Below are 19,207 nucleotides of genomic sequence, written 5' to 3' on the forward strand. Positions count from 1 at the left end.
GATGCGGTTCCGTATATGCGGATGATTTACAGACCGTATTTACGGATGGATGAAATCTACGGTCGTGTGCATGGTTCCTTAATGAGCAGAGTGTATCTGAAACCAAGGAGGCAGCTTGGCCAATCAAATTTACAAAGACTCAGGCCTCATGCACACGGCTGTGCCCGTAATCACGGCGATTGCGGGCACGGACAGCCATCTGGATTTGTGGGTCGTGCTCCCATACAAAGTATGGGAGCATGGCCCGTAAAAAGCAAAAGAACGGCCATGTCCTATCTTTTGCGGTACACTTCTACGGCCCGGACACCTTCCCGTAAATATACAGGCCAGAGCCGGAGCGGCTTAACTGTGCGGGTCCGGGAGTTGGACCCCCACAGATCATGATTTGTCTAGTAGTGGACAACCCCTTTAATCCTGTTGTCTGCTTGGGTACACCTTCAAACAACGCTGTAACATACAGTCACTGGCTGGCCATCATACGACTGCTGTATCAGGCTCGTAAATGGGGTTGTATTTGGCTGGTGGCTTTACTTTTGACTCCATTGTAGAATAGTTGATATGTGCTTTATTGTGCAGATAATATCAGAAGAGACATATGTTTGTAGAAGAATGATTTTGGTATGTCAATTTAGGTCATTACATTCTGAATAATATATGTTATGGGATTTTCCCACTCAGGGGTATTATGGGCTCCTCAATACCAGGAAACGTTTATGTGAGAAATACCTGTATATTTGACTCATGTGAAACTGAAGTATGTTTCTGGATTATATTTCTGATGAATACTCACGCAAGAACTTTCCACCCAGACAGTAAAGGTTGGGGAGAGAGGGAATTTGGTTTATTTTATATTTAAAAAAATAAAATAAAAAAATAATAAAAACTATCCCAGCAATTCCTCTTAATCTCATCTGATCCTATTTGGTCTCGTATTGCAATTAAAATTGTGAAATGTATAAAGAGTTCTTACATATTTGTTCCAGGAGTTCAGCCATTTACCCCTTCCTTCTCCTCAATATCTGGAGTCTGGCTGTAAGACAACTGGCTGCATCAGGAGCCTCCCAGCTCTGCCCTGTCTGCAGTAGAACACACAAATCGTTGAGCCTCACCCCTCAGCAAAAATAAAGTTAAGGCGGTCAGCAGGAAATTAACCCCTGTATTCTTTGCAGGATTTTTACAAGACTGTTTCAGGAACATACAGAAAATTCTGCAGACTGGCAAACAGCAAGGGCACGATAACCTCCTGTTTATTTTTATCATTCACTTCGAAGTTCAGGGTTTCTTTAACATAGAATAAGTACTATCAAAAGTCACAAAAGCAAAACACACTTCTGATTTACTTTGCTTTAATGTTACATTAAAAATCAATATTTTAGGATTCAAGTAAAACATTATCTGAAGGTGCAAATACAAAAGTTATGTTCAGAGCATGTTCTATCACTGTTGTTGTTCTCCTTCCAATGAGAGAATATTGTACGCTCGGGTTGGGGGAGGGGAGCTGAAAAATCTGTGTTTTCAGGATAAATATGAATGGATGGAAGGTAAAGTGCAAGAGGTCCACAGTGTTTTGTTCTTCCGCAGAGGAGGGGATGCCTATCACATCAAAGTAACAGAACAGCCATATTGGGATGAGAAGTGCTGAGATGCATTAAGTCTTCTGATTGGCTGAGGCCAATAATACACAGCTTAAAGGTTTTTTCTTTTAACTGTACATGTCATAGCTGCTTCGAAACCTCTTAAGTGCTGAATAGTCTTTTAGCTATAACTGTCCAGGTTCAGCTACATGCAGATCACAAATGATTTTCTTTAAGTGCTTGTAGAATATTGCTTCCGACATGTATTCTTGATGCAGACAACAAAGCTGGGGTTGAACTGGTCTGTGTGTTCTAAAGACTTCAGATTGTGACAGCAGGTTATTAACAGTCAACTGGACATGCTTAAAGAAAAGCATACAGCGCATCATACTGTCAATCATCCAGCATGGGAAGTGACTACAACAGCAAACTGGCACCGTTTTCTAGAGTTTTTGCGTTTTGAGAATGGAGTGGATTTCTTTTTTTTTACCTTTTTTGTGGTTTCTTACTTTTAACACTATGATAAAAAGAAAAGAAAAAAAAAAATAAGAGCCAAACAAATTCCCACCAGCTGTAGAGAAACAGAGGCAGCTTCCTAGACTGTGTTCAGAATTTGTGTAGAAAATGTATACTGAAGAGGCTTGTTCTGTTTTTTTCTTGAGATCAATTGCTACAACATCCACTTCTAGGCTGCTGGTCTGATCCCTGGAGATTTACACCTCTGTTGCGGGCAGCATGAGTTGGGTTTTGGGCATCTGACTTGGGCATTTTCTTTGCTGCATGGAGAGAAAACAAAGCATATGTCAAACTAAATTCTCTAGTATTGTTTTTTTTCCCCTTACATTTTCTCAATGTAAATCGTAATGATTGTCCGTATACATCAATCCTTTGTTAACAATGGAAACCCAGTCAAAATTATCTTCTAATTGGTTACAGGTCTTCACATCAATGATCTTCATTACTGATTTCCAGAAGGAAATGGCTCTATAGAGTGGTCAAACCAATTTGGCTTTAGAAATGTTCATAGATTTTTGTTACTGGAAATTTAACCCAACACTGTAAGGGCTCCGGCACAATGTTCTGTTCCCCTGCGGTTCCATATTAAATTCCTGTGGGCACCCTGTGTGCCGTCGTATGGTGGCTCCAGGAGCCACTGTATTCTCCCCTAGGAACAATGCATCAAGGAACAATACCGCCGTAATATGACGTGATGGAGAAAGCTACACTTTTCTCTCACCGATTCTGTATGAATCTGTATGGAGCCATAGCAGGCTAAAGGCACTTTAAGGATCCATACAATATGGATCTGTAATAAGGCAATACATATGAGGCCTAAGAAAAGAAGAATTGATTTGCATGGCAGTTTGCTTAAAATGTTATCAGGTGTGCTTAGAATGATGTCCAGTAACAGAAATCGCTGAGCAGTGTCAAAGAAGGTTTGATCTCTCTATTGAACTTTTTCATCCTGAAATTCAGTGGTAATCCATCCTGGAAGCGATGGTCCAAAATTTACAGACTCCATCGATCTTCTCAATTGTATCTATGACATATCAGAAGATCATGTTAACTGGATTTCCCCTTTATGGAGTAGCGGTCATCATAATAGGTCCCCTTTATATTGTGGCATCTGTGAGACGCACATACTTATCAGCTCCTCAAATTGTTAAGGGGTCATTGACATATGTGACATGGTACTTTCCGATCTTTTAAAGTTGAGTGGCAACACTAGCTGAACACAGCGGATTGTCGTTGATTAGAAAAGCCAGACCCGCACTGGCTTAGTTTTAGTTTTGACAACTCCTTTACATCGTAACTTAGAATATCACGATTATTCGGGATCGGATTTATTTGTAAGGCTTATTGACTACCTGAAGAAATGAACAACCGGAGCCTATGCTGTATATGTGGATATGTATCTATTTTATACTTGCCACCATGTATTAGGCGGTTATTTTTGTGGGGTATTGTCACTACTTCACAATGCATTGAAACCACTTGTTATATCGTAGGGCTACACCCATTACATTGCTGAATGAACATCTAATATCTCATGTACTGTAAACTACACAGAACTTTTTCATTTCTTAATGCATCATTTGAAATTGGATTAAAATATGCGGAGACTTTTCACTTTCTATAGAAACACACTTGACATACCGATTGCTAGAAACAACTCGTTTACATTCATTGCAGTTTTTGCTGAAGTTTCCATGAATAATAGTCCGGTGTCTTCTGCATACGCCTGAGCTTCCTGCGGGAAGATCATTACAGGGTTTTTTATAGTGGGAGATTAAATAAGAACCAAAGCATCTCAAGTGCAGCAACAAAACAACACTATGTGCATTCACTGGGCTGGCTGAACAAATATCTATGAAATTATTACTGAAATAAAATGTATTTACTTTTCATTTCTCTCTGGATAACAGGAATCAGACATAAAATACCAGTGATGTACTTTAAAAATGTGATCTGTGCTCTCTACGCCTCCACTACAGAGAAACCTTGAATGAGACATTAAAGAGGCTCTGTCACCAGATTATAAGTGCCCTATCTCCTACATAATGTGATCGGCGCTGTAATGTAGATAACAACAGTGGGTTTTATTTTGAAAAACAATCATTTTTGAGCAAGTTATGAGCAATTTTAGATTTATGCTAATCAGTTTCTTAATAGACAACTGGGTGTTTTTTTTTTACTTTTTACCAACTGGGCGTTGTGAAGAGAAGTGTATGACGCTGACCAATCAGTGACCAATCAGCATCATACAATTAGCATTGCTCCAGCCCAGTTTCTTTCACTGTACACACATTACAGCGCCAATCAGATTATGTAGGAGAGATAGGGCACTTATAATGTGGTGACAGAGCCTCTTTAAAGAGGCTCTGTCACCATATTATAAGTGGCCTATATTGTACATGATGTGATTACAGCAGTGTTTTTTATTTAGAAAAACGATCATTTTTGACGGAGTTATGACCTAGTTTAGCTTTATGCTAATGAGTTTCTTAATGAACAACTGGGCGTGTTTTACATTTTGGCCAAGTGGGCGTTGTACAGAGGAGTGTAACCAATCAGAATCATACACTTCTCCCCATTCATTCCCGTTTGAAATGACAGTTTACACCGTAATCTCGCAAGATTACGCTTGCCTTGCTGTAAATATCACAGAGACGCTACAGAAGTGGTCAGGATTCTGAATACACATCACATCCCGGCTGGAGGTAATGTATATTCATTGTGAGGACACTGCAGTAACGTTATAGTGTGTTTATGTGGCTGCACATAGCTATATTGCTATCTGCTGTGTAAATGAATGGGGAGAAGTGAAGTGTATGACGCCGATTGGTCACTGATTGGTCAGCGTCATACACTCCTCTCCACAACACCCACTTGGCCAAAAAGTAAAACACGCCCAGTTGTTCATTAAGAAACTCATTAGCATAAAGCCAATATAGGTCATAACTGTCAAAAATTATAGTTTTTCTAAATAAAAAACACTGCTAATCTACATTACAGCGCCGATCACATCATGTACAATATAAGGAATTTATAATCTGGTGACAGAGCCTCTTTAAGTACAATTCCTTTATAGTCAAATATAATGCAGAGACGCTATAGCCGCTTCAAATTCCTTATAGCAGAGGAAGACAAAACCCAGTCGCCTAGGGGCTAGAAAGTCAGTACTGGCGACCTGGTTTTGCTTTCTGCATTTGCTTCCAGGGCACAGGGCTTGCTGTGACTACTGGGGAGATGGGGACATCTGTACCTACTGAGTAAATGGTGCGGCAATAAGGCACACTACTATAAAACCATGACAAAGCTCAGGGTAAATACACAGACTTCACTGCTAAGAACTGTCAAATTACATAGACAGGTTAAGCCGTCGCTGTGTGAATTTGTGGTATATACTTCCTTCAAAGGAACACTATGGGCAGAACTAATACACGGTTATGACTAATGCAGGGCCTGAGGGGTAGGTGCATGACAAAGAAATTCTCTCATTGGTGTTCTTTGACTTTGTGTGTCATGCACCGCCCACTCAGGACCTGTACTAGGCATAACACAGTCTATCAGTTTTGCCCAGAGCGTTCCTTTAATGCCTTCATTGGTTTCTCAGTTATTCTGACAAAGCAGCATACCTCCAATTCTACCATCCTCTTCTCCGATAAGTCTGATTTATTACCAGCCAACGCAATCACAATGTTAGGGCTGGCTTGTCGCTGTAATTCTTTAACCCATGCTTTTGCTCGGTCGAAGGTTTCCTAGATCAAGAAATAAAGAGAAAACATATGAGAAGTGATGTAAGAGATATTTATAGCAGCAAGTTTAATGTCATTTATTCTGCCACCATCTTCAAAATATCACGGTGGTAAACATTTACTATTCTAATAGTTTTTGGCTTCATTCACATCTGCACCAGGGTTCCGTTCTGTCGGAGCTTCCCGTCAGAACGAAACCCTAACTGAAAAACGGAAACAATAGGTTTCCGTTTGCATCACCATTGATTTCAATGGTGACTGATCCGGTGCAAATGGTTTCCATTTGTCTCAGTTGTGCAATGGTTCCGTCATTTTCACGGAATCAATACCGTATTAGACTACGCCATTCATTTAATCAAAACGACGGAACCCTTGCACAACGGAGACAAACTGAAAGCATTTGCACCGGATCCGTCACCATCTAAATCAATGGTGAAACCTATGGTTTCCGTTTGTTTCAGTCAGGGTTCCGTTCTGACGGGAAGCTCCGACGGAACGTCAGAACGGAACCCTGACGCGGATCTGAACGAAGCCGTTAAGGAGGATGTTCTCAAGCGTAATGTTCTTTATTCAACTATAAAGTAAACAATAAGGACAAAATATTACTTTGATATTTTGCTTCCTTATTAGCTAGATAAAAATTTGGACTTCAACCCAAGGAATGCAAAGAACCACGAACACTGAAGTACAATTTACCATGATTTAATGAAGTGTCCTAAAGCTCAACTCCCGAGGTGGTTACCAACAATGTCTTGACACACCTAAAGACGTGCACATGTCTTGCCATGAATTGAATACAGCAGTTGCATTACCAGTAAGCATATAAACTTCCTACAGCAAAGTCAATAAAAGTTTGTTTGAACTTTTCAACTGACTAAATGTTTATTTTTCCATTTTTTTTATTTTCATTGTATATATTTTTTTTAATTACATTTTCTTTATAAGGGCAGCCAACTCGCATGAGCTGCTTGCTCTGAACCGTTCATGAGATTTTGCTTTACAGCAGCCACATGGGGAAGAAATCTCAGTGTTAGAATAGGACTCGTTGACTTCTATGGGAGTGTGTTGTGGGCATGCTCTGTGACGTGCTGAGATCACTGTGCAGAGAGGAGCAGAAGCGGCGTTGCCCCCGTTGTATAACGCCAATAGTGTGACCCTGTGTTATATGCTGCAATCTTAAAAACAGCCCTATGATGACTGCTGAAAAGTGATTCATACGAAATAGGGAGCGTCAGCCCATTGTGAGGGCTCAGCAGCTTGTATAAAAACTGAAATATTTTTTTATTATATTATAGTTACATGGGAAAAAAATAAAATAAAAAAAAACTTCAAAAAAAGAAAAATGTTTAATAAACAAAAACAGGTCTTCTCATAACACATTCCTTTTAACCCCTTAATGACCAGGCCTGAAAAGGCTTTAATGACCAGCTAATTTTTAGTTTTTTCCTCTCTGCATTTCAGCAGTCATAACTCTTATTTTCTCATTGACGTGGCTGCACGAGGCCTTGTTTTATATGAGAGAAATGTTATCCTTTTCATAGACGTTCTATTGAGCCCGTACACCACTTGCCCAGCTTTCCGATGAGACGATGAGAGCTTCTGCCATTTCATTTTAGCTATCGGTGGGGGTCTCCGTGCTTGGACCCCCACCGATCAAAACTTCTGACATGTCACATGACGTCAAAAGTTTTTAAAAGTTTAGTTACCCTTCAAGAAAACCGTGAAGTGGGGCGGGCCTGGGAAGGAGAGTACATTTTTCTTTAATAAGAGTACAAAGTTTCCTACATTCGCTTGTACTATTGATTTATGGAAAGTTGTTTTATGATTGGAGCATTGCTTTAAAGTTAGAGGTTCAATAATATGAAGAAATTCACTGCCGTTATATTTTTTATGTAACCATCTAATGCATCTTTGACAAAACATTTTTTTGTTTTCTACATTTTTAAGGATTTCTTATACTTCTTTTATACTAGGAAAACGCACTTATATCTATGAGTTCATGATAGATTTTTTTTGCTGCTAAACATATCAGGTGGCTTATCTTATAGATTCCATCAATACAACGGAACCCCGTCACAACGGTGACAAACGGAAACCTTTAGCAACGTTTTTGTCACCATTGAGATCAATGGTGAGGGAAACGAAAGCTAAGGTTTCAGTTTGCCTTTCCATTGAGGGGTTAACCCGACGGAAACCTCCGACAGAAACCCCTCAACGGAAGGGCAACACCAATGTGAACACGCCCTTAATTAACAAAAATAACTATATTCTAATCGTATTATTGGGCCCAGTTACTTGTTGTATCAAAATCTCCACTTCTTCACAAAACATTTTGTTTGCAGAACATTGTCACAAACAATGACCTCCTATTAATTATTTTGCCTGAATATGGACTATCAAAACCAACACTATTAACCCCTACCCGCACCAGGACGTAACTGTACGTCGTTGCGGGAAGTTACTTCCCGCACGAGGACGTACAGTTACTGAGTTAATCCCAGTGCACACTGTCGGCGACAGTGTGCACCGGGAACCAGGAGGTCAGCTGTCGCCGACAGCTGACACTCCCCTCTTGCCGGCCAGCGGTCCTTTGCCGCTGATTTCGGCGCATTAACCCCTTAAATTCGGCGATCGGGTGCAATCGCCGAATTTTAGGGGTTTCTAACATATCGGCAGACCCCCGTCCGAAATCGCGGGGTCTGCCGATAGTTAGTATGGCAAACGGAAGCCAAACAATGGCTTCCGGGTCTGCCATGGATGGAAGCCCATCAGGACCAACCTTCGGCTGGTCCTGATAGGCTTCCTGTCAGAGTGACAGAAAGTCACTGTGCCGTTCCCGATGCACACTGTCGGCGACAGTGTGCATCGGGAACTTGGAGATCAGCTGTCCCCGACAGCTGACACTCACCAGTGTTGCCGATCAGCGGCTCATCGCCGCTGATTTCGGCAATTAACCCGTTACATGCGGGGCTCGATTGCGATCTCCGCATGTAGCGGGTTTGTAGCGCATCAGCAGCCCCCATGCAATCGTGGGGGCTTCTGATGCTTGTGATGGCACCCGGGGGCCAGACAACGGCCCCCAAGTCTGCCATGTATGTCAGCCTATGAGGATCAGCCTCTGCTGATCCTCGTAGACCAACTGTCAGAGTGACTGTGACGTCACACTGACAGTTGGAATACATTACACTACCTAGGTAGTGTAATGTATTCTAGCAGTGATCAGAGCTGCAGGTCAAAAAAAGAAAGTGTAAAAAGTAATAGAAAAGTTAATAAACAAAAATATAAAGTGTAAAAAGTAAAAAAAAAGTTAATAAAAATGTTTTATAAAAGTGTAAAAATAAAAGGTTTTGTTTTCCTATAATAAGTCATTTATTATAGGGAAAAAATGAAAACGTTAAAAAAAAGTACACATATTTGGTATTGCCGCGTTCGTAACGACCCAATCTATGAAACTATAATGTTAATTTTTCCAGACGGTGAACGCCGCAAACAAAATAAACGGAAAACTGTCAGCATCGCTATTTTTTGGTCACCACCCCTCCCAAGATATAGAATAAAAAGTGATCAAAAAGTCGCATTTACCCCAAAATGGTACCAATAAAAACTACAACCCGTCCCGCAAAAAACAAGACCTCCCTCAGCTTTTTTGACGAAAAAATAAAAAAGTTACGGCTCAGAATAGCGTGTCCCAGAAAATAAATTATTTTATAGAAACTTAATTTTATTGTGCAAACGCTGCAAAACGTAAAAAAAACTATACACATATGGTATCGGCGTAATCGTACCGACCGGCAGAATAAATTAAAACGTAATTTATTGCGCACGGTGAACGCTGTAATAAATAAAGAATTTAAAGCGCCAAAATCGCTGTTTTTTGGTCACCCTAGCTCTAAAAAAGATCCTGAGGGGCCAAAATGATCACTATACCACTAGAAAAATTCCTTGAGGGGTGTAGATTCCAAAATGGGGTCACTTTTGGCGGGTTTCCACTGTTTTGGTCCCTCCAGGGCGTTGCAAACCCGACATGGCACTGAAAACCAATCCAGCAAAATCTGCGCTCCAAAATCCAAAAGGCGCTCCCTCCCTTCTGAGCCCTGCTGTGGGTCCAAACATCAGTTTACGACCACATATGGGGTATTGCCGTAATCGGGAGAAATTGCTTTACAAATTTTGGGGTGCTTTTTCTCCTTTATTCCTTGTAAAAATGAAAAAATTCTATGTTTCCACAGAAAAATAGGTGATTTTCATCTTCACAGACTAATTCCACTAAATTCTGCAAAAAAACTGTGGGGTCAAAATTCTAACTATACCCCTAGAAAAATGCCTTGAGGGGTGTAGTTTCCAAAATGGGGTCACTTTGGGGGGGTTTCGGCTGTTTAGGTACCACAAGACCTCCTCAAACCTGACATAGTGCCTAAAATACATTCCTAAAAAAAGGAGGCCCCGAAATCCACTAGCTGCTCCTTTGCTTCTGCGGCCTGTGTTTCAGTCCATTAGGACACTAGGGCCACATGTTGGATATTTCTAAAATCTGCAGAATCTGGGCAATAAATATTGAGCTGCGTTTCCCTGGTAAAACCTTCTGTGTTACAGATTTTTTTTTATTACAAATGAATTTCGGCAAAAAAAATTAAATTTGTAAATTTCACCTCTACTTTGCCTTAATTCCTGTGAAACGCCTAAAGGGTTAAAATATTTTCTGAATGTGGTTTTGAATACCTTGAGGGGTACAGTTTTCAAAATGGGGGGATTTATGGGGACTTTCTAATATATAAGGCCCTCAAAGCCACTTCAGAACTGAACTGGTCCCTGAAAAAATGGCCTATTGAAATTTTATTGAAAATATGAGAAATTGCTGCTAAAGTTCTAAGCCTCGTAACGTCCTAGAAAAATAAAAGTACGTGAAAAAAAATGATGCAAACATAAAGTAGACATATAGGGGATGTTAACTAGTAACTATTTTGTGTGGTATTACTATCTGTTTCACAAGCAAATACATTTAAATTTAGAAAAATGCTAATTTTTGCAAATTTTTGCTAAAATTTGAAGTTTTTCACAAATAAATATTGAATTTATCGACCAAATGTTTTCACTAACATAAAGTACAATATGTCACGAGAAAACAATCTCAGAATCGCTTGGATAGGTAAAAACATTCCGGAGTTATTACCACATAAAGTGACACATGTCAGATTTGAAAAAATAGGCTGTGTCCACAAGGCCAAAACAGGCTGTGTCCTAAAGGGGTTAATGGTGCATTGTAAAATCTCAAAGAACTTCGTATGGTAACATGACAATCTCCAATCCTTAAACATTTGGCCATATTGTTATTAAAAAGCAGGTACCTATTAATTCAATTACATCTGCTGGGTGTCTCCGCAAATACCAAGTGTGTATATGCTCAGGTTCCCAGCCACACCTAGATCAAAAATAACCCTTAACCGACACCACAAAATAATAAAGATTATTATGCATTCAAGCAGTAAACATCCGGAACAGGCAGACGAGAGGGGTGGCTGCATATTTATCCCTTCTACTTCCAATTCACAAGAAATGTGTTCCCTTACCTCTAGACAACCTTGCATCTGGCAAGGTCTTAGATTATTATTTTTGCTTTAAACGTGTTTTCCGGGTCTATAATATTAAGGGCCCCTTTCTTAAATTAGGCCATCAACATCAGATCGGTAGGGGTCCGACTCCCACCACCCCCGATCAGCTCCAGCAAGCGCCACATCGCTTTCATTTTTTACCAGGCACTGCGCTGTACATTTGGTAGTTGGTGTGTCTGGTATTGCAGCTCAGTTCAGTCCAATTGAATGGGATTGAGCTGCAGTACCAGGCATATCCACTACAAAACAAAAAGTGCTGCGGTTCCAGTAGGTGGCCCCAAGGAAAAAAGTCATCGATAATATGGTCCCCAAAAACCCGTTTAATGGAAACATATGAATGTATTCCTTTAAGCTGCCCCAAAGACCCATCCTGTCATTTCCAACATTTTAGAGCTGCATGATACTCAAACACACAGGTGGGAATTTATTAGCCTAAAAGTTGCAAATTTGTGTTGGCCTTTTTACACCACCCTTGCCACATTTGTGAGAAAGAGGCAGTGCCACAGCCACCCAACAAATTTATTCAAATTTAGACAAGAAAACTGGGGTAAATTACAGTGAAAATCTATGCCAGCTCCTAGCAGTTACTAGCTGGTGTCGTTTTCACTCTGTGGGGCATAGCAAGACATCTTCCCAGGTCCCGTACCTTGCCCCTGCAGATCGGACAATTAATTGCCATTGCACCGCACAGCCAGCAGGAAGATGCGACACTTAATAAATCTGTAGCATCGAACTCCAGCGGGGCAGATAGCCAAGACTGATGTATGAAATCCTAGTCTTCGTAAATCTGCTCCACACCATTGAACAGTTTACATGAAGAATCTGCATAAGGCCGGAATCACACATGCAGTATTAGAAGCAGTTTTTTTATGCAGTTTTTGAGACAAATTTCCCTTCTTTTTGGATTCACTTCTGTGTTTGGCTAAAAAAAAAAAAAAACTGCATGTGTGTAATTCCAGCCTAAATTAATCTATATATTTGATACTGTTCCTAAATTACAGTCTGTAGACCAGAGCTGCATTCACAACAAATCTCCCAGCATTCCCTGTAACTCCGTACCCTCAAAGCTAGCTGTAGTCTTTATGCCAGGTACTGTATGTAATCTGTAGGAAAACCAATAATCCCGCCACATTACAGGAGCTCAGCTGAGATGTCAGGGATGTGTCTGCCAACAAAGCCGTTGACTTTTACAATTACTCAACTTTTTATGTAAAATATATTCACAAATTCACCATAAAATGGTGTTCAAAATGAACAGATCCCATCTGAGAAGACGATCCATCATTGAAAACCTAAGGAGGCAAATTAGCTGAAATGCTTAGCATGGAAAGCTGCAGATTCTTACCGGTTTCGTGATGTCAAACACCACAATAGCAGCCTGTGCTCCTCTATAGTACATGGGGGCGAGACTGTGATATCTTTCCTGTCCAGCAGTGTCCCAGATTTCAAACTTCACCGTTGTATCATCCAGACATACAGACTGAGCCAAGAAGGCAGCTGGCGATATGGGAAAAGGGAACCTGGTTAACTCACGACTATGCCAGGAGAAATACATTTGTCCAACTTATCATGCATCATAAAACTTAGAATTGTGAGAGAGAGTGAGTGAGTGAGAGAGGGAGTGTGAGTGAGTGTGAGAGGGAGTGTGAGTGAGTGTGAGAGGGAGTGTGAGTGAGTGTGAGAGGGAGTGTGAGTGAGTGTGAGAGGGAGTGTGAGTGAGAGGGAGTGTGAGTGAGTGTGAGAGAGAGTGTGTGAGTGAGAGAGTGAGTGAGAGTGAGAGAGAGAGAGAGAGAGTGAGTGTGAGAGAGAGAGTGAGAGAGAGTTAGTGAGTGTGAGTGAGTGTGAGAGGGAGTGTGAGTGAGTGTGAGGGAGTGTGAGAGGGAGTGTGAGAGAGTGAGTGAGAGAGAGAGTGAGTGAGAGAGTGAGTGTGAAAGAGTGAGTGAGAGAGTGAGTGAGTGTGAGTGTGAGAGAGAGTGAGTGTGTGAGAGAGTGAGTGTGAGTGAGTGTGTGAGAGAGAGTGAGTGAGTGTGAGAGGGAGTGTGAGAGAGTGTGAGTGTGAGTGAGTGTGAGAGGGAGTGTGAGTGAGTGTGAGGGGGAGTGAGTGAGTGGGAGAGTGAGTGAGAGAGTGAGTGTGAGAGAGAGAGTGAGTGAGTGTGAGAGAGAGAGAGAGTGAGTGTGTGAGAGAGAGTTAGTGAGTGAGTGTGAGAGAGAGTGAGAGTGTGAGTGAGAGAGAGTGAGTGTGTGTGAGAGAGTGTGAGAGGGAGTGTGAGTGAGTGTGAGAGTGAGAGAGAGTGTGAGAGAGAGAGTGAGTGTGTGAGAGAGTGAGTGAGTGAGTGTGAGAGAGAGTGAGTGTGAGAGGGAGTGAGTGTGAGTGAGTGTGAGAGGGAGTGTGAGAGGGAGTGTGAGTGAGTGGGAGAGTGAGTGAGTGTGAGTGAGAGAGTGAGTGTGAGAGAGAGTGAGTGTGAGAGAGAGAGTGAGTGTGAGAGAGAGAGTGAGTGTGAGAGTGAGTGAGTGTGAGAGTGAGTGAGTGTGAGAGTGAGTGAGTGTGAGAGAGTGAGTGAGTGTGAGAGAGTGAGTGAGTGAGTGAGTGAGTGAGAGAAACACTTTGCACATAACTGGATGCCTTAGTGGAAAATTAACTTATTTTATTACAACATTATATGTATATATAATATATTATGCAGAGAAATAGATGGTATCCAGTAGATAAGATTTACAACTTTTTAAGCAGGCAATTTATAATGTATGACAACCGCTGGCCTAAAGTTGTCAGCCAGATGTTATGACCCACATTCATCTTTTAACATGCATGTTACTTTCTATAGATGAGGTATGGGGAGCAACTGTCAGATCCCTTGCAGCATTTATGCAGGTGAAGGTAAAGGAAGAGGGGACAAAAAAAATAACTAGCCTAAAAAGAAAGAACCGCTTTCAATGGAATGAGTATTTGCTAAAGACTTTTAAAAAACATTTGACATGTCATAGTGACATGTCAGAAGTTGTGATCGGTGGGGGTTCGAGCACGGAGACCCCCACCGTTCACTAAAGTGTCAGAAGTGCTAGGATGAGCCCTGTGCCACTTTGTTTCTAATCGGCTTTCCTCAAAAAGCCAAGCAAGCGGTGTACCCAGTCCGACTTTCTATTGAGCCCGAACACCGCTCAGAGAATAACCGATCAGAAACTAAGCGGCATAGGGCGGGTCTCATTGATCAGACCCCCACTGATCAAAACTTGACATGTCAAAAGTTTTTCAAAAGTTTAGTTACACCTTAATGAAAAACAGACACACAGTATAAAGAAAAAGGTGCAAAGTGCAAAACAAACAAACAAAAAAAATCACATCATCTTGCCTAGAGTATGTTTTTTTTTCCCAGTCACAGCCCTGTGCCTAAAGCTTGCCATACACACTACATAAAGGTTAGCTGGTCCCACTGATTTTTACATGCCCAATACTTTGTTTCCCGAGAGAAAATGCTGCCAAAGTTGTCGGACATGGTTTTATCCCCCTCTCTCTATTGAAATAAACATACATGCTCAGCCAATCCAAGAACGGGAGTCACGGGTGATGGCTGTTGGCTGGACGAGTGTTTGGCTGTCAGCGGTCTTATGTGTGTGGCCCTCATACCAGGATTACTAGGGATGATCACATGACAAGCCGCAATGCTAACTTCTTTTTAGGATATAGTGACATACGTTTTTTGTGTTTTCACCAGTAAAATAAATACGGCATTTGCAGTGTTTTAAATCTGCAGCAGCAGATACCGCAGCGGGAAGGTGCAGATGAGGAGAAAGGACTTTAATATTAAGACATTCAGAGGGGAATTAATGCTTCTAAGCTCATTTTACATACGTTGCAAATACATAAAAAGTCGCAATTAGTGTCCAAAAATATTGCAACTTTTAATGCTTTAACGCCACCTGTGCCACATTAAAAGAAGGAGGGTCAGGCTTAGAAAAAGAAACTGAGCCACCCACAAGTCAACACATTTTAATTTACGCCAGAAACTGGCGTAAATGATACCGGAAATCCACGACAGCCCTTAGCTGGAGTAGAACGACACAGAGACACACAGAGACAGACACACACACACACACACACACACACACACAGAGACAGACACACACACACACAGAGACAGACACACACACACACACTTTTACTCCAGCTGTCTATATGTATGAAACACCACACGTAATAAATTCCACGCTCCGTTTTTAATAAAAAAAAATATATGTTTTTAACAGTACACATTTCTACAAAGTAATTTGTAAAAATTAATAGAAATCTGCCCTAAATACAGAAAATCAGGGAATAAGATTTTGATTTTCAAGCAATAAAAAGTATGTTACCCACGGATTGCAAAGATAGTAAAACGGCGTCAAAGAAAATGCATTTATTCGCCGCAGTGTGGCCCTCAGCTGCGCCAATACCGTCCCATGTGAAAGTACCCTAAAGAAAAGCCCCACAAGTGTAATAAATTATCCTTCCTATTTGTCTTCCCAAAGTGCGAAGCACTGCAGTATTTCCTTATCTGGGAGGCTCCTACTGCATTGTTCATCCTGGACCTCCTGGTTCATGAATGTAATAACAGAACTGCCAAACCTACTGACACAGGCAGTCGAAGATCATGCACCCTAGAGAATTGGCGCTTTGCAGAACGACGTAGTCTTATGTGCCATTCAGGGAATGTGAAAAGCGGAGTAGACAATCCATACGTCACAGCTGCCATTCGTGCCCGTCTCCCAGCACATATCAGTTATGTATTTTTCTTTCAGGAAGACGTATATGCCCAGTTAATAAAATAGAAATCATACTTCATGTATCAATCACAGTTAAATGTATCAACAACATTTAGCAGTTCCGTTAGCGAGTACAAGGTCTAGATTCATATTTCACAAGTGATCAGTAAATATACTCCATAGAGAGTAAGGATTTCACTAGTGTGTTGCAAAATACAAAGTGCTATGATCCAATGGGGCGGTGAACGCTGCAATCCGGATGTCTGCCAAGCTTATTTCTGTCTGTAGGCACGTGATGTTTTGCAACAGAGGTGACGTCTGGGCTAATGTTTCCCACAATCCCTTGCGGAGGACAAGGTGAAAGGGGTGTCAGGAGTGCTGTTCCAGACACGGCAATGTCAAACAACTTTTCCAAACTTTTACCAAGGCAGCTAACCTAGCAGAGCAACCCGAATATACCTGTATGTATTACAGTAACCCATCAATAAGAGATTACCATACATTAAGCTAAAGACAAAGACTTTGTAAACCTTTGCAGGGAATTTTTTTTTCTTTGTAAATAAACAGGTCAGTCAGTGTGTTTGGTGTAAGTTTATAAATAGTTTTTATTATAAATTTGTTTTACTTTTCGAGATAGTTGCTCTGTATTCTCTATGCAGAGCAGCCCTTCATAGGTGTACATGGCCTTTAAACTTGTCAAACTATTTAAAGTGAAACTTCAGTTATGTGGAGCACCACAGGATTATCCTGGATGTAGTTCCTATAAAATAAACAGTTTATTGCTCACTGCCATCCATCGAAGGCTTCGTTCACATCTGCGTCAGAGGCTCCGTTAGGGGCCTCCGTCGCAGACCTGGCAGGGATCACCGGAGACGACAACGCAGCATGCTGCGCTATCAAGTCCGGTAAAATCACAGACACCCCGACGGAACCTATCAAAGTCAAGGGTTCCGTCGGCAACCAGCGGTGTCCGTTGTGTCAGTTGGTTCCGTTAGGCTGGGTTTACACGAGCATGTTCGGTCCGTAAAGGACGGAACATATTTCGGCCGCAAGTCCCGGACCAAACACACTGCAGGGAGCCGGGCTCCTAGCATCATAGTTATGTACGACGCTAGGAGTCCCTGCAGGACAACTGTCCCGTCCTGTAATCATGTTTTCAGTACAGGACAGTAGTTCCACGGAGAGGCAGGGACTCCTAGCGTCGTACATAACTATGATGCTAGGAGCCTGGCTCCCTGCAGTGTGTTCGGTCCGGGACTTGCGGCTGAAATACGTTCCGTCCTTTACGGACGTAATGTGCTCGTGTGAACCCAGCCTTAGGGAAGAACGCTGGTTGCCGACGGAACCCATTGAGCCATCCCTTAAAGTTGATCCCTTTGTTCTGCTCCTCTGATGGAGCAGAACAACGGATTGGCACAACGCAAGTGTGAACCAAGCCTAATAGATGTGAAGCTAAAGATAGATAACTGGAGAACCACAGGTGAAAGAACACTGCAGCATACAGTAGTTTAGGCTATTTTGTACAGTCTTTGCACAAGGAACACTGCACAGTGATTTGAGATAAACATTTATTACCCACCTGAGCAGTTCTGACTAACCAGTTCAGGACCGGGCGCCGTTTAGCCATTTTTAGAACGCGTTAGTTGAACGGCTATAACGTTTTTATTTGTTGGGCCAGCGACATGATTAATGCCATTTTTTTTCGTTTTCAATGCAGGTTTCTTCACTCATCATTTTAATACACATCATTTTTGTTTGTTTTTTTAGCATTTTTAGGCTTTTATATTGAAAAAAAAACAAATGCCTTTTTTAGCCCATTTTTTCTGGTAATAATACGGTTACCCTAAAAAATACTTTATTTGTGATTTACGATATACAATGACAATTTTGAAACTCTACATGTCTATTTTAGGGTAATTGGGTTAGGGCTAGCATTACAACTGTGATTGGCGGGAGGGAATTTTTTTGGGGGGCTATTTTAGGTGTAATTTTTATTTTGTTTTTTACTATTATGGTGTGTGTATATATATATATATATATATATATATATATATATATATTTATTATATACACACATAATTTTTTTTTTTTTTATACTAGAATTTTCCACTGTAACTGGGGCTTCACTGCAGGGGAAGTCAGCCCTGTTGTAGTGACTATTGTCACGGTTAAGGCTCTGCTTGGTCTAGTTAGACCCAGCAGCAGCCTACTACTACCACCATCATCATCATAATCATCATAGCGATCATGTGACCAGTCACATGACCACCAAGAAGAATAGAGGCAGCAGGCTCTATTCCATACACAACGCTGTGTGAAAACCGCTTTTGCCTTTTCTTCAGGGTCCCAGGCAGATCAGACTGCCAGGCACTACACGTTCAGCTGCCCAGTCACTCGAGCAGCAAGCTTAAATCCGCACCTCATATTTACAGTGGGCGGTCTTCAACTGGCTAAAGATGTGGTAAGTCTCAGTACAAGATTCACGCTGTTCATAAAGGTAACCTATTATGGGGCCTCTAGACACCCAATACTTTGTCTCACTTTGCACTAGGAAATAAAGCCAAGAAGTGGTCAGTAAACATTGCTTTGATTGGTTGGGAAGATGGGAGCCTATGATAAGACCTATCAAAAAGTGCCAGTATACATAGGAAAAGGTGCTCTTTTGGAGAGGTTTTACTGTATATTTGCTTATTTATTTTCTTGCGCAAACTACAATATGTAGTGGACTAGGGAAAATAAGGTGCTAATTCCAGAATCCCTGGTTGTCTAGGGCAGCGAAGGATTTAAGGTCAATGTCCTTGGTAGTCTAGGATAGAGAAGAGGTCACTGTCAGAAGGGGGTTTGCATTTTATACCTGGTGTCTACTGGGTTACTCACCACACAGTTCTCTCTATGATCGGGCAGACCGTGCCTGATCTCTATGATCGGGCAGACCGTGCCTGATCTCTATGATCGGGCAGACCGTGCCTGATCTCTATGATCGGGCAGACCGTGCCTGATCTCTATGATCGGGCAGACCGTGCCT

At 41.5% G+C, this 19,207-nt stretch overlaps 1 protein-coding gene across 2 annotated transcripts in view; it reads right to left on the reverse strand.

Annotated features, from left to right (window-relative positions):
• Positions 1–1,329: 1,329 nt before the first annotated feature.
• Positions 1,330–19,207, reverse strand: part of LOC142655488 (ras-related protein Rab-5B-like) — a 39,463-nt gene continuing 21,585 nt past the window's right edge. For both annotated transcript variants that reach the window (XM_075829721.1, XM_075829720.1), the window contains exons 3-6: positions 12,788–12,939; positions 5,714–5,836; positions 3,732–3,825; positions 1,330–2,350 (exon numbers count right to left, since the gene is read on the reverse strand). In XM_075829721.1, coding sequence (XP_075685836.1) covers positions 2,238–2,350; positions 3,732–3,825; positions 5,714–5,836; positions 12,788–12,939 — 482 coding nt within the window. In that variant the 3' untranslated portion in view covers positions 1,330–2,237. The remainder of the gene's footprint in view (positions 2,351–3,731; positions 3,826–5,713; positions 5,837–12,787; positions 12,940–19,207) is intronic.

The sequence above is a fragment of the Rhinoderma darwinii genome, chromosome 6 (genome assembly GCF_050947455.1).
Source record: "Rhinoderma darwinii isolate aRhiDar2 chromosome 6, aRhiDar2.hap1, whole genome shotgun sequence".
Taxonomy (NCBI): domain Eukaryota; kingdom Metazoa; phylum Chordata; class Amphibia; order Anura; family Rhinodermatidae; genus Rhinoderma; species Rhinoderma darwinii.